This window comes from Oncorhynchus gorbuscha, linkage group LG01, assembly GCF_021184085.1.
Source record: "Oncorhynchus gorbuscha isolate QuinsamMale2020 ecotype Even-year linkage group LG01, OgorEven_v1.0, whole genome shotgun sequence".
NCBI lineage: Eukaryota > Metazoa > Chordata > Actinopteri > Salmoniformes > Salmonidae > Oncorhynchus > Oncorhynchus gorbuscha.
Window position 1 is genome coordinate 84530562 of NC_060173.1, and position 18056 is coordinate 84548617.

Sequence of the window (18056 nt, forward strand, 5' to 3'; positions counted from 1 at the left end):
TCTTCGTCTCGTGCCACCTGTTACTTCCTGGCCTGCCGAGCCTCCAGAACCTAGGGTTAATAACCCACCTTGCTACTCCGGGCAGCCCACTGAGTGCCGCTCCTTTCTCACGCAGTGTGAGATTGTGTTCTAACCCAACACATACTCTAGAGGACTCACGTTATTTCACTTACTGGCCGGGCTCGAGAATGGGGCACAGCTATCTGGGAGGCAAGGGCTGATTGCTCTAACAAGTACCAGAACTTTAAAGAGGAGATGATTCGGGTTTTTGACCGTTCAGTTTTTGGTAGGGAGGCTTAGGGCCCTGGCTTCCCTATGCCAAGGTGAACGGTCCATAACGGATTATTCTATTGAGTTTCACACTGAGTGAGTGGAACAGTTATTTTTTCTGGAGGGACTTACGCAGTGGTTAAGGATGAGATTCTCCCGGGAGGTTCCTTCAGATGTGGACTCTTTGATTGCTCTCGCCATCCGCATAGAACGACGGGTAGATCTTCGTCACCGGGCTGAGAGCTCGCATCAACGTGTTTTTGCTCCGCACAACCATCTCCTCCTCTGGCTCAGAGACTGAGCCCATGCAGCTGGGAGGGATTCGCATCTCGACTAAGGAGAGGGAACGGAGGATCACCAACCGCCTGTGCTCTATTGCGGAGTTGCTGGACATTTTGTTAATTCATGTCCAGTAAAGCCAGAGCTCATCTGTAAGCGGAGGGCTACAGGTGAGCGCAACTACTCAAGTCTCTCCATCAAAATCCTTACTACTTTGTCGGTCCATCTACGCTGGACCGGTTTGGGTGACATGTAGTGCCTTGATAGACTCTGGGGCTGAGGGTTGTTTCATGGACGAAGCATGGGTTCGGAAACATGACATTCCTTTCAGAGAGTTAGAGAAGCCTACGCCCATGTTCGCCTTTTAGATGGTAGTCATCTTCCCAGTATCAGATTTGAGACACTACCTTTAACCCTCACAGTATCTGGTAACCACAGTGAGACTATTTCTTTTTTGATTTTTCGTTCACCGTTTACACCTGTTGTTTTGGGTCATCCCTGGCTAGTATGTCATAATCCTTCTATTAATTGGTCTAGTAATTCTATCCTATCCTGGAACGTTTCTTGTCATGTGAAGTGTTTAATGTCTGCCATCCCTCCCGTTTCTTCTGTCCCTACTTCTCAGGAGGAACCTGGCGATTTGACAGGAGTGCCGGAGGAATATCATGATCTGCGCACGGTCTTCAGTCGGTCCCGAGCCAACTCCCTTCCTCCTCACCGGTCGTATGATTGTAGTTTGATCTCCTTCCGGGGACCACTCCTCCTCGGGGTAGACTATACTCTCTGTCGGCTCCCGAACGTAAGGCTCTCGAGGATTATTTGTCTGTGTCTCTTGGACGCCGGTACCATAGTGCCTTCTTCCTCTCCGGCCGGGGCGGGGTTCTTTTTGTTAAGAAGAAGGATGTGGTACTCTGCGCCCCTGCGTGGTTATCGAGGGCTGAATGACATAACGGTTAAGAATCGTTATCCGCTTCCCCTTATGTCATCAGCCTTCGAGATTCTGCAGGGAGCCAGGTGCTTTACTAAGTTGGACCTTCGAGATCTCGTGCGCATCAGAGAGGGGGACAGTGGAAAACGGGTGTCCGTTAGGCATTTTGAGTACCGGGTTCTGCCGTTTGGTCTCGCCAATGCGCCAGCTGTTTTTCAGGCATTAGTTAATGATGTTCTGAGAGACATGCTGAACATCTTTGTTTTTGTCTATCTTGACGATATCCTGATTTTTTCTCCGTCACTCGAGATTCATGTTCAGCACGTTAGACGTGTTCTACAGCGCCTTTAGAGAATTGTCTCTACGTAAAGGCTGAGAAGTGCTCTTTTCATGTCTCCTCCGTTACTTTTCTCGGTTCCGTTATTTCCGCTGAAGGCATTCAGATGGATTCCGCTAAGGTCCAAGCTGTCAGTGATTGGCCCGTTCCCAAGGTCACGTGTCGAGTTGCAGCGCTTTTTAGGTTTCGCTAATTTCTATCGGCGTTTCATTCGTAATTTCGGTCAAGTTGCTGCCCCTCTCACAGCTCTTACTTCTGTCAAGACGTGTTTTAAGTGGTCCGGTTCCGCCCAGGGAGCTTTTGATCTTCTAAAAGAACGTTTTAATCCGCTCCTATCCTCGTTAACGTCACTAGACAATTCATTGTCGAGGTTGACGCTTCAGAGGTAGGCGTGGGAGCCATTCTATCCCAGCGCTTCCAGTCTGACGATAAGGTTCATCCTTGCGCTTATTTTTCTCATCGCCTGTCGCCATCTGAGCGCAACTCCCTGTGGGTAACCGTGAACTGCTCGCCATCCGCTTAGCCCTAGGCGAATGGCGACAGTGGTTGGAGGGGGCGACAGCCACAGACCATAAGAACCTTGAGTACATCCGTTCTGCCAAACGACTTAATGCCCGTCAAGCTCGTTGGGCGTTGTTTTTCGCTGTTTCGAGTTTGTGATTTCTTACCGTCCGGGTAGCAAGAACAACAAGCCTGATGCCTTATCCCGTCTGTTTAGTTCTTCTGTGGCTTCTACTGATCCCGAGGGGATTCTTCCTTATGGGCGTGTTGTCGGGTTAACAGTCTGGGGAATTGAAAGACAGGTTAAGCAAGCACTCACGCACACTGCGTCGCCGCGCGCTTGTCCTAGTAACCTCCTTTTCGTTCCTGTTTCCACTCGTCTGGCTGTTCTTCACTGGGCTCACTCTGCCAAGTTAGCTGGTCATCCCGGTGTTCGAGGCACTCTTGCGTCTATTCGCCAGCGCTTTTGGTGGCCGACTCAGGAGCGTGACACGCGCCGTTTCGTGGCTGCTTGTTCGGACTGCGCGCAGACTAAGTCGGGTAACTCTCCTCCTGCCGGTCGTCTCAGACCGCTCCCATTCCTTCTCGACCATGGTCTCACATCGCCCTAGACTTCATTACCGGTCTGCCTTTGTCTGCGGGGAAGACTGTGATTCTTACGGTTGTCGATAGGTTCTCTAAGGCGGCACATTTCATTCCCCTCGCTAAACTTCCTTCCGCTAAGGAGACGGCACAAATCATTATCGAGAATGTATTCAGAATTCATGGCCTCCCGTTAGACGCCGTTTCAGACAGAGGCCCGCAATTCACGTCACAGTTTTGGAGGGAGTTCTGTCGTTTGATTGGTGCGTCCGTCATCTCTCTTCCGGGTTTCATCCCCAGTCTAACGGTCAAGCAGAGAGGGCCAATCAGACGATTGGTCGCATACACGCAGCCTTTCTTTCAGAAACCCTGCGTCTTGGGCAGAACAGCTCCCCTGGGCAGAATACGCTCACAATTCGCTTCCTTCGTCTGCTACCGGGTTATCTCCGTTTCAGAGTAGTCTGGGTTACCAGCCTCCTCTGTTCTCATCCCAGCTTGCCGAGTCCAGCGTTCCTCCGCTCAAGCGTTTGTCCAACGTTGTGAGCGCACCTGGAGGAGGGTGAGGTCTGCACTTTGCCGTTACAGGGCACAGACTGTGAGAGCCGCCAATAAACGCAGGATTAAGAGTCCAAGGTATTGTTGCGGCCAGAGAGTGTGGCTTTCCACTCGCAACCTTCCTCTTACGACAGCTTGTAAGTTGACTCCGCGGTTCATTGGTCCGTTCCGTGTCTCCCAGGTCGTCAATCCTGATGTGCGATGTTTCTTCCGCGACATCTTCGTCGCGTCCATCCTGTCTTCCATGTCTCCTGTGTCAAGCCCTTTCTTCGCACTCCCGTGTCTTCCCTCCCCCCTCCCGTCCTTGTCGAGAGCGCACCTTTTACAAGGTACATAAGATCATGGACATGCGTTCGGGAACCAATACTTAGTGGATTGGGAGGGTTACGGTCCTGAGGAGAGGAGTTGGGTTCCGTCTCGGGACGTGCTGGACCGTTCACTCATTGATGATTTCCTCCGTTGCCGCCAGGATTCCTCCTCGAGTGCGCCAGGAGGCGCTCGGTGAGTGGGGGGTACTGTCATGTTTTGTCATTGATTATCATGCCTTGTCCCTGTTCTTCTCCTTCTATTCGTTTCCCTCTGCTGGTCTTATTAGGTTCTTTCCCTCTTTCTATCCCTCTCTCCCCTCCCTCTCTCACTCTCCCGCTCTCTCTTCTCTCTATCGTTTCCTGCTCCCAGCTGTTCCTATTCCCCTAATCAATCATTTAGTCTTCCCACACCTGTTCCCGATCCTTTTCCCTGATTAGAGTCCCTATTTCTCTCCTTGTTATTCGAACTTTCGGTTCCTTGTCTAGAATTCACCGGCTGTGCTTGTGTATCGCCTGTCGTGTCGTGTTTTTAAGATGCTGCGTGGTGAGCAGGTGTCTGAGTCTGTTTGGTTCACCTTCCCGAGGCAACCTGCTGTTCACCTGCTGTTCAAGATCGAGTCTCCAGTTTGTCCTATTTCATGAAAGTTTGTTTTTTGATTGTATTTACTTTACTGGATTAAAGACTCTGTTTTCGCCAAACCTGCATGACAAAACCCTTGAATGAGTAGGTGTTCTAAAACTTTTGACCGGTAGTGTTTATATATATATATATTATTTGCATATATATTTTGCAGTCGCAAAAACCATCAAGCGTTATGATGAAACTGGCTCTCACACACACACACACACACACACACACACACACACACACACACACACACACACACACACACACACACACACACACACACACACACACACACACACACACACACACACACACACACACACACACACACACACACACACACACACACACAGTGCATTCGGAAAGTATTCAGACCCCTTCCCTTTTTCCAGTATTTTTTACATTTTTTAAATAAATTAGCAACAATTAATAAAAACCTGTTTTTCCTTTGTCATTATGGGGTATTGTGTGAAAATTGATGAGGAAAAAAACAGTTGAATCAATTTCAGAATAAGGCTGTAACGTCAGATGCTTAGTGGAAATGCCATATTACAACGGGCAATATTACATCAACAACAAAAACGAAGCAATATGAGCTGTACCAGACGAGATATGTGGGAGCGGAAGTTCTTCAAAGACTAGAAAGGATTTGAAAACACAAATAGCTGTGAAATCCATTCAGATCCAACCATATCCCGCAACAAAACATAGATAGCTACTGTAACATTTGTATGAACCAAATCACAAATGTTTGGAAACAATGCATCCCCTGCATAGTCTATGAGGAGCCAAGGAAAAGTGCAACGTGGGCATATTTATAGCGTAAGTCAAGGTTCAGAGCTCTTGTGATTTTCTCTCTCCTCAGTTAATAGATTGATTCATACCACTGATCAGTCAGGGATTCCACTCACCTGGTGTCCCAGGTCGAATTCACTCCTCGATTAGAGGTGAAATATGTAAGGTGCTTTAAACAATAGAGTTGACCCATCTACCCTCCCTTTATTATTTCCCCCTATCCCCAGATCCAGACACACAGACAGGCGATATGGTCCGGGGTGAGGACCCACAGACCAGACTGCAGCAGCACATTGGGCTAGGAGCTCCACGCCAATTCCATTAGAGAGAGGACAAGGGACAGCCTCACTTTTTCACGTCAGTAAAGAGAACAAGAACGAGACAGAAGAAAAGAAAGAAAAGTCACTCCCAGCGAGAAGAGAGACAAACGGACAAACAGAAAAAAAGACAAGTGGACAGAGACAAAGACAGAGGGTGTCCCTCTTTCTTCCTCTTTGTGTCACCTCTAAAGTTCCTCCGTGCCTCTTGGACTTTAACCCACTACCCCCTAACTCCTGTCCCACCCACCCCAGCACTGCCTGGCCCCAGTATGCGCCCCTCAGCCCCCCTCTCTCCCTCCTCAGGGCTGGTGCTATTGCTGGTTTTCTGCCCCCTACTGGTGGTAGTGCATGCCAGCAGCAGTAAGGCAGAGAACGGACACAGCACACACCTGGGAGACACAGACCCAGACCGCTGTATGAGGCATCACTTCGTAGAGACCATCACACACCCCATCTACAAGTGTAACTCCAAGGTAAGCCGGCTGAATGTGCACACAAACACACTAGCATGTGCACACACACGCTCTCTCACACACAGACAAGGATACACGAGCAGATACATAACGATAAAGGAGGTCAGATCTCCCTGTAAGTCAAAACACACGTGTGGGCGTGCACACACACACACACACACACACACACACACACACACACACACACACACACACACACACACACACACACACACACACACACACACACACACACACACACACACACACACACACACACACACACACACACACACACACACACACACACACACACACACATGCATGCATATACACACACTGTAAGCCAATCCTGTCATTCATCCCCAGTGTTCCTGCTAACAAGCTGTTTTAGATAACAGCGCCAGTCCAGAGGTTTTACAGGATGTTTTACATGATAAATATCAGAACAGAAATCTGCTTCAAACTTCCAAACCAGACCCCTGGGACTACAGACAGGGAAAACACAGCCAAAAGTCTGTCTGCTCTCTCTAACGAGTAGGTATTTCCCCCTCTCTCATTTATTGTTCACTGTCTATGTATTTATCTCTCTCTCTCTCTCTCTCTCTCTCTCTCTCTCAATTCAATTCAATTCAATTTCAATTTAAGGGCTTTATTGGCATGGGAAACATATGTTAACATTGCCAAGGCAAGTGGATAATAAACTAAAGTAAGAGAAGTTCAAAAAAAATAAAGACATTTCAAATGTCATATTATGTCTATCTAGTGTAGAAAATCTCTCTCTCTCTCTCTCTCTCTCTCTCTCTCTCTCTCTCTCTCTCTCTCTCTCTCTCTCTCTCTCTCTCTCTCTCTCTCTCTCTCTCTCTCTCTCTCTCTCTCTGACACCTGGCAGAGGTAGATAAATACAGTCTGTTCAATAAGTGCAGTCTCTCTGTGTGAGTTCCTCACCTAGGCCAAAATGAAAATGAGTGTGGCCCACCAGACCAGGCAGGGGGGGGGGCAGCAGGAAAGGGTGGCCACAGCAGGAAAGGGTGGCCACAGCAGGAAAGGGTGGCTACAGCAGGAAAGGGTGGCTACAGCAGGAAAGGGTGGCTACAGCAGGAAAGGGTGGCCACAGCAGGAAAGGGTGGCTACAGCAGGAAAGGGTGGCTACAGAAGGAAAGGGTGGCTACAGCAGGAAAGGGTGGCTACAGCAGGAAAGGGTGGCTACAGCAGGAAAGGGTGGCTACAGCACTCAAGGGAGAGATTGAAAAAGTTTATTCCACTTTCCCCAATGCACAAGTGGTTATCTCCACACTGCTACCATGAAAAAATACCTCAAAACCAAATGCTTACCTGGCCCACCACTCCACTCTGTACCTGAACAGCCTATAAGACCAGGTCCACCTCTACAAAGCAGCAGTCCCTACTTTTGCAAGGACCCTGAAAGACATGGCCCTCAACTGCAGTCCAAGCACCTCACACAGAAGTAACAGACCTACATTCAGACCACAGCAGCGCAAGGCACATGCCAGAACTGGACAAGAACCAGACATCTTCACAGGGGGACAAGCACCTACCTGGAGGTGACAGCATTCCCTCCCAAATATGCCCCCCTAGACACAACTACGACAAAACAGCCCCAAAAATTGGTCACAACTCCTACAGCTCTGTTACACGCTGGGTCTGTACATAGTCAATGGTAGGCTTCGAGGGGACTCCTACGGGACTCCTACAACTCATCCCTTTGCAGTGGTACTGTAGATTACTTTATCACCGACCTCAACCCAGTCTCTCAGAGTGTTCATAATCACCACACTGACACCTTTATAAGATCACAGCAAAATCACAGTCTACTTGAAAAGAGCAACACCCAACCAAGAGGCATCAAAGCCCAACAAACTGCAGACTATTAAGAAATGCAGTAGATTAAAGGAAAGTAGTGTAGAAACCTACCAAAAAACATTTTGGCATCTAAATATCCAATCCCTTTTAGACAACTCCCTGGACAAAATGTTTCACTGCAATAGTGAGGTTTGAACTTGGCAGTAGAAAGACTAAACCTTCCAGCTTCCCTATCAAACCCCCATATTTCCAGCAAACAACCGAAGAAAATTAACAACAATTACAAATGGTTTGATGAATGTAAAACTCTAACAAAGAAATTGAGAAACATTTCCAACCAAAAACACAGATAACCTGAGCCTACACCTTTAATATGGTAAAACACTAAAACAACACAGAAATACACGAAGAAAAAATAAGGAACAGCACGTCAGAAACTAGCTCAATGTAATCGAAGAATCCATAGAATTGAAAAAAGAAATTGGACTTCACAAACAACAACACAAAGAGCTAATCAAATCAAATCAAATGTTTTGTCACATGCGCCAAATACAACAGGTGTAGACCTGACTGTGAAATGCTAACTTACAAGCCTTAACCGACAACGCAGTTAAGAAAATACATTTTAAAAAGTAAGAGATAATAATAACAAATAATTAAAGAGAAGCATTAAATAACAATATCGTTGATATATTCAGGGTTTACCGGAGTCAATGTGTGGGGGCACCGGTGTCGAGGTAATTGAGGTAATATGTACATGTAGGTATAGTTATTAAAGTGACTATGCATAGATAATAACAGAGAGTAGCAGCAGCATAGAAGTGGATTCATGAAATGGGTTTCCATGGCCGAGCAGCCACACACAAGCCTAAGAACACCATGCGCAATGTCAAATATCAGCTGGAGTGGTGTAAAGCTCGCCACCATTGGACTCTGGAGCAGTGAAAACGCGTTCTATGGAGTGAATCATGCTTCACCATCTGGGAGTCCGTTGGACGAATCTGGGTTTGGAGGATGCCCGAATGCATAGTGCCAACTGTAATGTTTGGTGAAGGATGAATAATGGTCTGGGGCTGTTTTTCATGGTTCAGGCTAGTCCCCTTAGCTCCATTGAAGGGAAATCTCAATGCTACAGCATACAATGACACTATAGATGATTCTGTGCTTCCAGCTTTGTGGCAACAGTTTGGGGAAGGCCCTTTCCTGTTTCAGAATGACAATGCCCCCATTCACAAAGCGAGGTCCATACAGAAATGGTTTGTCGAGATCGGTGTGGAAGAACTTGACAACCCCATCGAACACCTTTGGGATGAATTAGAACGCCAACTGCCTGCCAGGCCTAATCGCCCAACATCAGTGCCAGACCTCAGTAATGCTCTTGTGGCTGAATGGAAGCAAGTTCCCGTAGCAATGTTCAGCACCACAGGTAACTTTCCCAAAGCTGTGAACGATCTGAGAGACAAGGCAAGAAGGGCTTTCTACGCCATCAAAAGGAACATAACATTCAACATCCCAATTAGAATCTGGCTAGAAATACTTGAATCAGTTATAGAATCCATTGCCCTCTATAACTGTGAGGACTGGGGTCCACTCGCCAACAAAGAATTCACAAAATGGGACAATAACCTCATGCCCCCTATAACTGTGAGGTCTGGGCTGACATCCAAGCTGAGCTAGCACGCAGAGATGCGTGTCGACATCTGGGTGTCAGAAGGGGGTATGAGAAAAGTAGTTGAGTGTCATCTGTATAACAATGATAAGAGAGACCATATGAGGATATGACAGAGCCGAGTGACTTGGTGTATAGAGAGAAGAGGAGAGGGCCTAGAACCGAGCCCTGGGGGATACCAGTTATGATAGTAACTGATAAAAATTGGTTTTACAAATGAAGAAAAGGTAGAGAGGAGGGAATGGAAGGATGTTAGGTCCTCCGGAAGTTTGGTTTTCCTCCATTTTAGCTTAGACACTCAGCCACGGAGCAGGATGGGAGGGCCGAGCTTTCCGGGAAGAAATGAGACAGCGCAAGTCATAGGTTGTGAAAAGGGAGGAGAGTAGGGCTGAAGAGACAGAATCAGGAGACAGGAGGGAGAAGAGGAGAGAGTAGTGTAGGAGAGAGAGAGCAAAGATTGCGACGGCACCTGACCATCTGGGTAGAGGCTGAGTGGTTAGGGTTGGAGGAAATGGAGACATAAAAGGAAACAAAGTAGTGATCAGAGACCTGGAGGGGGGTTGCAGTGAGATTAGTAGGCGGACAGCCTCTGGTATTGATGAGGTCAAGATTATTGCCTGCCTTGTGGGTGGGAGGGAACCGGGAAAGGGTGAAGTCAAAAGGGGCAAGGAGGGGAAAGAGAGAGTTGGTTAGAAATTAATAGAAGGCAGAAGTCGCGAGGAGGAAGTTGCCAAGTACGAAGAGCGGCGAGCCATCATCAGGAAATTAGCTTTTCAAGGTGTCAAGGTCATTGGCAAGGTCATAACATTCGAAATGTCTCTATTCTTTTGAAACATTTTTGTGTAATGTTTACTTTTGTCTATTTCACTTGCTTTGGCAATGTAAACATATGTTTCCTACGCCAGTAAATCCCTTTGAATTGAATTGAATTTGAGAGGGTGAAGGGGGAAGGCAGAGATAAAGAGAGAGGGGGAGAGATAGTGACAGAGAGAAGGGAGAGAGAGACAGAAAGAGAGAGAGGAAGACAGTGACAAATAGAGAGGTGAGAGAGAGGGCTAATAGAAACAAAGAATAGAAAGATAGAAAGAAGAGGGGTGGAGAGAGAAAGAGGGAGTAACATATGATGGAGTTTTCTGCTCCCTTTCTGAGGTATAAGGCATGTGGACTATACAACATGCAGTCCATGGTTTGACACTGAGGATCTGTAGTGAGGAGTGAGGAGTGAGTGATAGTGACAGTTCCTGCTGTTAATGAGTGTAAGTGATCCCTTGTTGGGCTTAGGGCTGGGTGACACAGGGGTTCCTAGGGGACTGTTTGTGGAGGACGACCTCTCTCTGTCCCACATATACAGTGCATTTTACACATGTTACGTTACAGCCTTATTCTGAAATGGATTAAAATGGGGGGGTTCAGTCAATGTACACACAATACACCATAATGACAAAGCAAAACCTGTTTTTTATTTTTTTTTATTGCAAATGTATTCAAAATAAAAAAAAGGAAATATCACATTTATATAAGTATTCAGACCCTTCACTCAGTACTTTCTTGAAGCACCTTTGGTAGCGATTACAGCCTCAAGTCTTCTTGGGTATGACGCTACAAGCTTGGCACACCTATATTTGGGGAGTTTCTCCCATTCTTCTCTGCAGATCCTCTCAGGTTTTGTCAGGTTGGATGGGGAGCGTCGCTGCACAGCTATTTTCAGTTCTCTTCAGAGATGTTCGATCGGGTTCAAGTCCGGGCTCTGGCTGGGCCACTCAAGGACATTCAGAGACTTGTTCCGAAGCCTCTTCTGTGTTGTCTTGGCTGTGTGCTTAGGGTGATTGTCCTGTTGGAAGGTGGATCTTCACCCCAGTCTGAGGTCCTGAGCACTCTGGAGCAGGTTTTCATCAAGGATCTCTCTGTACTTTGCTCCATTCATCTTTCCCTCGATCCTGACTAGACTCCCATCTCCACAGAGGAACTCTGGAGCTCTCTCAGAGTGACCATCGGGTTATTGGTCATCTCCCTAACCAAGGCCCTTCTCCCCTGATTGCTCAGTTTGGACGGGCAGCCAGCTTTAGGAAGAGTCTTGTGGTTCCAAACTTCTTCCATTTAAGAATGATGGAGGCCACTGTGTTCTTGGGGACCTTCAGTGCTGCAGAAATGTTTGGGTACCCTTTCCTAGATCAATGCAGCAACACAATCCTGTCTCGGAAGTCTACGGACAATTCCTTCGACCTCATGACTTGGTTTTTGCTCTAACATGCACTGTCAACTGTGGGACCTTATATAGACAGGTGTGTGCCTTTCCAAATCATGTCCAATCAATTTAATTTACCACAGGTGGACTCCGATCAAGTTGTAGAAACATCTCAAGGATGATCAATGGAAACAGGACGCTCCTGAGCTCAATTTAGAGTCTCATAGTGAAGGGTCTGAATACTTATGTAAATCAGATATTTCTGTTTTTTTGTTTAAAAAAAATAAATTTGCAAATATTTCTAAAAAGCTATTTTTGCTTTGTCATTATAGGGTATTGTGTGTAGATTGATGAGGACAAAAATGAAGTGAATCAATTTTAGAATAAGGCTGTAACGTAACAAAATGTGGAAAATAGGAAGGGGTCTGAATACTTTCCGAATGCACAGTATGCAACAGTGCCTATGTAGGTGCATGTGTATCTGTAAGTTTGACTGGGAAGGGGGAAGGTTTTTGCAAGGGGAAGGAGCCTTGATCTGCAGCCCAGCTGTCAACTTACCATGGTCTTCTGAATCTCCATCCTCCTCTGCCCATTCTCCCCTCTTCTCCCCCTTCCCCTCCAAACACACACAAAGGCTTCCAAACTCTCTCGGTGAAAATACCTAAAACTCTTCCTAGCTGATAGCTCACTGTCTAGTCCTCAGCTATTGTAATGAGGACACGTTCCTAAAGTGGCTGCTAACTCCCCTGCAGTCGTCGCCGGCAAGTGTGTGTGTGTCATATCCCCTATCCACAGACAGGCTATATCCAGAGGGAGAGAAAGACAGAGAGAGAGAAACAGAGAGAGAGAACGAGAGACAGAAAGATATCCATATCCCCTGGCCCCAGATGAGCTATTGTAAGAGACGGTGACATCGGTGGCGACACGAGGCAGCTGACAGGGAACATGACACAGGAGTCCACTTGCGGACACGACAGCAATGTGTGTGTATGTGTGTTTGTGTGTGTGTACTGGTAAGTGTGTTTGAGTGAGATTCACTGTTGAGGGTGTGTGTGTGTGTGTGTGTGTGTGTGTGTGTGTGTGTGTGTGTGTGTGTGTGTGTGTGTGTGTGTGTGTGTGTGTGTGTGTGTGTGTGTGTGTGTGTGTGTGTGTGTGTGTGTGTGTGTGTGTGTGTGTGTGTGTGTGTGTGTAATGGAAAGTGGCCATCACCTCTAGATGAGGATCATTAGAACACAAAGAAAAGGGTCAGCCATGTTATGCAGCGTGGTGTTCTTCTGACAGACAAACACACGGAAAGGATGGAGTCCTGAATCATTAGTAATTAACAAGATCACTCATTAGGGCTATGATACTGTGTGTTTGTGTCACTGCTGTTAGCCTGCTGAGAGCTCAGGGAGCTAACACAAGTCTCAGGTGAAATTACTATGTGTTTTATGTGCGTGTGGTGTGTGTGTGTGTGTGTGTGTGTGTGTGTGTGTGTGTGTGTGTGTGTGTGTGTGTGTGTGTGTGTGTGTGTGTGTGTGTGTGTGTGTGTGTGTGTGTGTGTGTGTGTGTGTGTGTGTGTGTGTGTGTGTGTGTGTGTGTGTGCGTGTGTGCGTGTGCATGTGCATGTGGCTAACCCTGAGCTTTCCAGCCTGACTCCTATCACAGCAGGCGCAAGGCCACAGACTGGGAGTTATACTACAGGCTGTAGATTACAGTAGAGAATACAAAGCCTGACTGTGACACGACCCATAGTATATAGACATCAGCTCCTTGAACAGGATAACATAACGTTATTATTTTCTAAACTCCCTTTAAGTGTATGTTTTCTCCCCTCGCCCCTCCTATCTTCCCCTTTCCTCTCCTCCTCCCCCCTCCTCTCCTCCTATCCAGATGGTGTTGCTGGCTCGGTGTGAGGGCCACTGCAGCCACACGTCCCGCTCCGACCCTCTCATCTCCTTCAGTTCGGTGTTGAAGCAGCCCTTTAAGAGCACCTGTTTCTGCTGCAGGCCCCACACCTCCAAGCTGAAGGCTGTGAGGCTCCGCTGTGCCGGAGGAACCCGCATCACCGCCACCTACCGCTACATCCTTGCCTGCAACTGTGAGGAGTGCAGCTGAGCAGAGAACATAACATTTTAGAACACTTTAGAACTCTAGACATGCTCAAACCGGCTCTTTGAGAGTTTCTACCCCTGTGAGTCTGCAGCTGTAAGGAGTGGAATCTTAGAACTCGAGAACCTGAAGAACCCACACCTTTGTAGAACCCGTGAGTCTAGACCTGACCAATGGAACAGGACAGTGTTTTTGTCCCTGTATGATGATTCAAGTGCCCTAACATCGCCGCTGGCCGTCATCTGCAAGTAGTGGAACCCTTAGCACCCTATCGAACTCTAAAACCTGTGAGTCTAGGCCCAACCCATGGACACATATAGAACCATCATGGCTGTTGGCGATAACGACTCCAGTGCCCCAACTGCTATCTGACCATAAATGTAAAGGAGAGGAGCCCTGGACTTTGGGAACAGGGATATTGGGGAGGGGAGGGTAATTTAAGAACCATTGAGGAACCCCATGTACAATTTCATGGTTGTACTTGTGTTTCTCGGCCTGACTGAGAAGTTAGTCATGAGAACCTTAATTCTCGTGACTCTTTGTCAAACTGCTTTTTTAAAAATCCTAAATTCCCTACCTGTCAGTCTGGATCCAACTGCAAGACTCTGAGACCTGGGTTCCTATTCCTCTTCCAGTGGCTCAGTCCCCAACCAATGACCAATTAGGAACCCTGATCCCCAATTCTGTGTGTCTAGAACAAGCAGAACAATCAGCTCCTCAAGGATCCCTGAGAGAGTCATTTCTGCTAATCCATCCAGGGTAGATGTGATTCCCCCGGATCCCAAACAACCCTCCATTCCCTCCCATAAATGTAGACCGTAAACAACTAACTGCTTTTGGGGTTTCAGCCAACCTCTCACCACTCATTACAGGCAAAAACAACACATATGCACACACTCACATCCACACACACATCCCCTCTCTTACTACACACACTCTCTCACCAGTCACCCATCATTACAGGCATCAATAAAGATATGGTGCCAACGTCATAAAAACCCACCAGTTCCCAACAACACAACAACAAATGTCATTAAAGGCCCAAATCAGCCATTTTTATATCAATATCAAATACTTTTTTGGTTAACAATTAAGTACCATACTGTAACAGATTTACATTAAAATGATCAAAAATAGCTTTTTAGAAAAAATATTTCTCAAGCAAGAATTTTGCTAGGACTGTCTGAGGGTGGTCTGAGTGGGGAGGGGAAACTGTTATTGGCAGAGAGGTTTGGAACTTTCTTTGATGTTGGTCTATTAAACAATTTACTGCATGGTGATGTCACCATGGAAAGCCCAAACTCCTATCCATGCAAAAATGCTGATAAGGTCCGTGTAGATTGTATTTTCAACCAGCAACTATCAGGAAATAACACTGATAACCTTTTTTCACACTTCTGCAGTGTTAGTTTCAACAGCTGTTGCACAATATGATATGAAACACAGGGAAAACTACATTTTGACTGCACTGGGCCTTTAAAAGCAGCATGGGACAGAACAGGCCATGTATCCTACAATATATGCTGTATGTGTATTAACTGTTTTTAACTGCACCAGAGCCCCGTCTCCTAGGCAGACCATAAACATTTAGCACACTCAAACCCAGCCTTTCATCTATCTGTGTAAAACATGACTCGCAGAGGATAGACTCTTACAAAATGACCGGCAGCAGAGAGGCAGCAGAGTGGAGTATCCGGAGGGGCATTCTGTTGATGCGAAGCCATTTTGTGGAGTAGCATATGCTCTCTAAAGGGAAATGTTAAATACTCTGTGCAACTGACAATATGGTTGCTGTTGATGTTGAAACTATTAATATTATTATCATGCCAGAGTTCATGATTACTGACGTGTTTTGCTATCAGTAAGTATTACTACTTTACTAATGATGTCATTTCAATACAAGGGGTCAGATACTTTGAGAAAGGGAACTTGTACGGCTTGTGCTGCTCACCAGTCACAGTTCAAAAGCATCATTTTGCCTTTTACTCTCGATATGTGCATGTTCCTCTTTAGTGCATTTAAGACCCAAACCATTGCATTTATCAGGAGTCAACTATTGTATCTAGCAGGTTAAGCTATGGGAGAGGGTTACATTTAGGAATAGAGTGGAATGGACACAAACACACAGGCGCACACACACACACACTCACTCCTCTGAAATGCCTTTGTTCTTCGCTATGGCCTCAAACTGTACCCTCCCCTATGAAATCATACGATTTACTGGTCTGAGGACTTTTTAATGCAGCTCTCCGCTGACAGCACAACTGGCTGCTTCACACATGAACATAATAAAACACTCTTCCTTTGTTTCTAGAGATTGATCTGTCCCTCACTGGTTGTCTCCTCTCTGTGTGTCTCCTTCATCAGCACATGCACACAGTTCCATGCCGTGAACCTAGGGGTATAATTATGTGGGGATTGAATTGACAGCAAGACAGAGGAGCAACATAATGCTTGTCACACTGACGCTAACAATGTTCCTATGGCTGCCCTAAAAGTGGCATATGAATGAGCTGTTTGGCAATGCAAGCAGCCATGATCACACACACACACATACACATACACACACACACATTCACACACACACACACACACACACACACACACACACACACACACACACACACACACACACACACACACACACACACACACACACACACACACACACACACACACACACACACACACACACACACACACACACACACACACACACACACACACACATTCACACATTTACACACACACACACACACACACACACACACACACACACACACACACACACACACACACACACACACACACACACACACACACACACACACACACACACACACACACACACACACACACACACACACACACACACACACACACACACACACACACACACACACACACACACACACACACACACACACACACACACACATTCACACACACACACACACATACACACACACACACACACATACACACATTCACACACACATTCACACACAGTGCTGCAGTTCTAATAACAGAAACAACACGCTCACATGTCATCATCAAATATAGAATTCATTTTAGCCCCTCCAGGAATTCTTGGGTTAGAATGTTTCCAGGTGGAGACAACAAGGCACATATGGTATTTTCATAACCCTTCAAATCATTTTCCTCACAACGGTGATAATCATAACCATTCAAGGTTCAATAAAAATCATACAAAGGAAATGATCATTCATAGCCATATGTTTGTAATTTGACTTCACATCATTCTGTTCACTGTGATGCTTTCTAGATGGTCCAAGACACAACAGGATCCATTTGGCCAGTTGCTGCAGGGTTGGTGGATCCAACATTTTAGTTTGAATCATGTCGCGCATTTGGACACAATCAAAGGTCTTTATATTAGACATCAAAGGTACTATAGTGGTAAAAAGTGGATGTGGTAAAATGAGTGGATGTGTTGGATGCTCCCTACATTTATAAATGATTCAGACCCCTTCCCTTTTTCCACATTTTGTTACGTTACAGCCTTTTTCTAAAATTGATTAATAAATTCCTCATCAATCTATACACAATACCCCATAATGACAAAGCAAAAACTGGTTTTTAGATAAAACATTTTAGCAAATGTATATATATAACAAAATTTACAAAAATACCTTATTTACATAAGTATTCAGACCCTTTGCTATGAGACTCAAAATTGAGCTCAGGTGCATCCTGTTTCCATTGATCACCCTTGAGATGTTTCTACAACTAGATTGGAGTCCACCTGTAGTAAATTCAATTGATTGGACATGATTTGGAGAGGCACACACCTGTCTATATAAGGTCCCACAGTTGACAGTTCATGTCAGAGAAAATACCAAGCCATGAGGTCGAAGGAATTATCCATAGAGCTTTGAGACAGGATTGTGTCGAGGCACAGATCTGGGGAAGGGTACCAAAAAAGATCTGCATCATTGAAGGTCCCCAAGAACACAGTGGCCTCCATCCTTCTTAAATGATAGAAGTTTGGAACCACCAAGACTCTTTCTAGAGCTGGCCGCCCGGCCAAACTAAGCAATCTTGGGAGAAGGCCCTTAGTCAGGGAGATGCGCTCACCATCAACACAGGGGGGCTTCAGGGGTGTGTGCTTAGTCCCCTCCTGTACTCCCTATTTACCCACAACTGCATGGCCGCGCAAGACTCCAACACTATCATTAAGTTTGCTGATGACACAACAGTGCTAGGCAGGATAACCAAAGACAAATGAGACAGCCTATATGGAGCAGGTCAGAGACCTGACAGTGTGATGCCAGGACAACAACCTCTCACTCAACGTCAGCAAGACAA

At 46.3% G+C, this 18056-nt stretch overlaps 1 protein-coding gene across 1 annotated transcript in view; it reads left to right on the forward strand.

Moving 5' to 3' along the window:
• LOC124020809 (norrin cystine knot growth factor NDP) overlaps positions 1 to 16120 on the forward strand; it is a 30058-nt gene extending 13938 nt beyond the window's left edge. The window contains exons 2-3 of the mRNA XM_046336119.1: positions 5411 to 5976; positions 13509 to 16120. Coding sequence (XP_046192075.1) covers positions 5773 to 5976; positions 13509 to 13733 — 429 coding nt within the window. The 5' untranslated portion in view covers positions 5411 to 5772 and the 3' untranslated portion in view covers positions 13734 to 16120. The remainder of the gene's footprint in view (positions 1 to 5410; positions 5977 to 13508) is intronic.
• The last annotated feature ends 1936 nt before the right edge of the window (positions 16121 to 18056 follow it).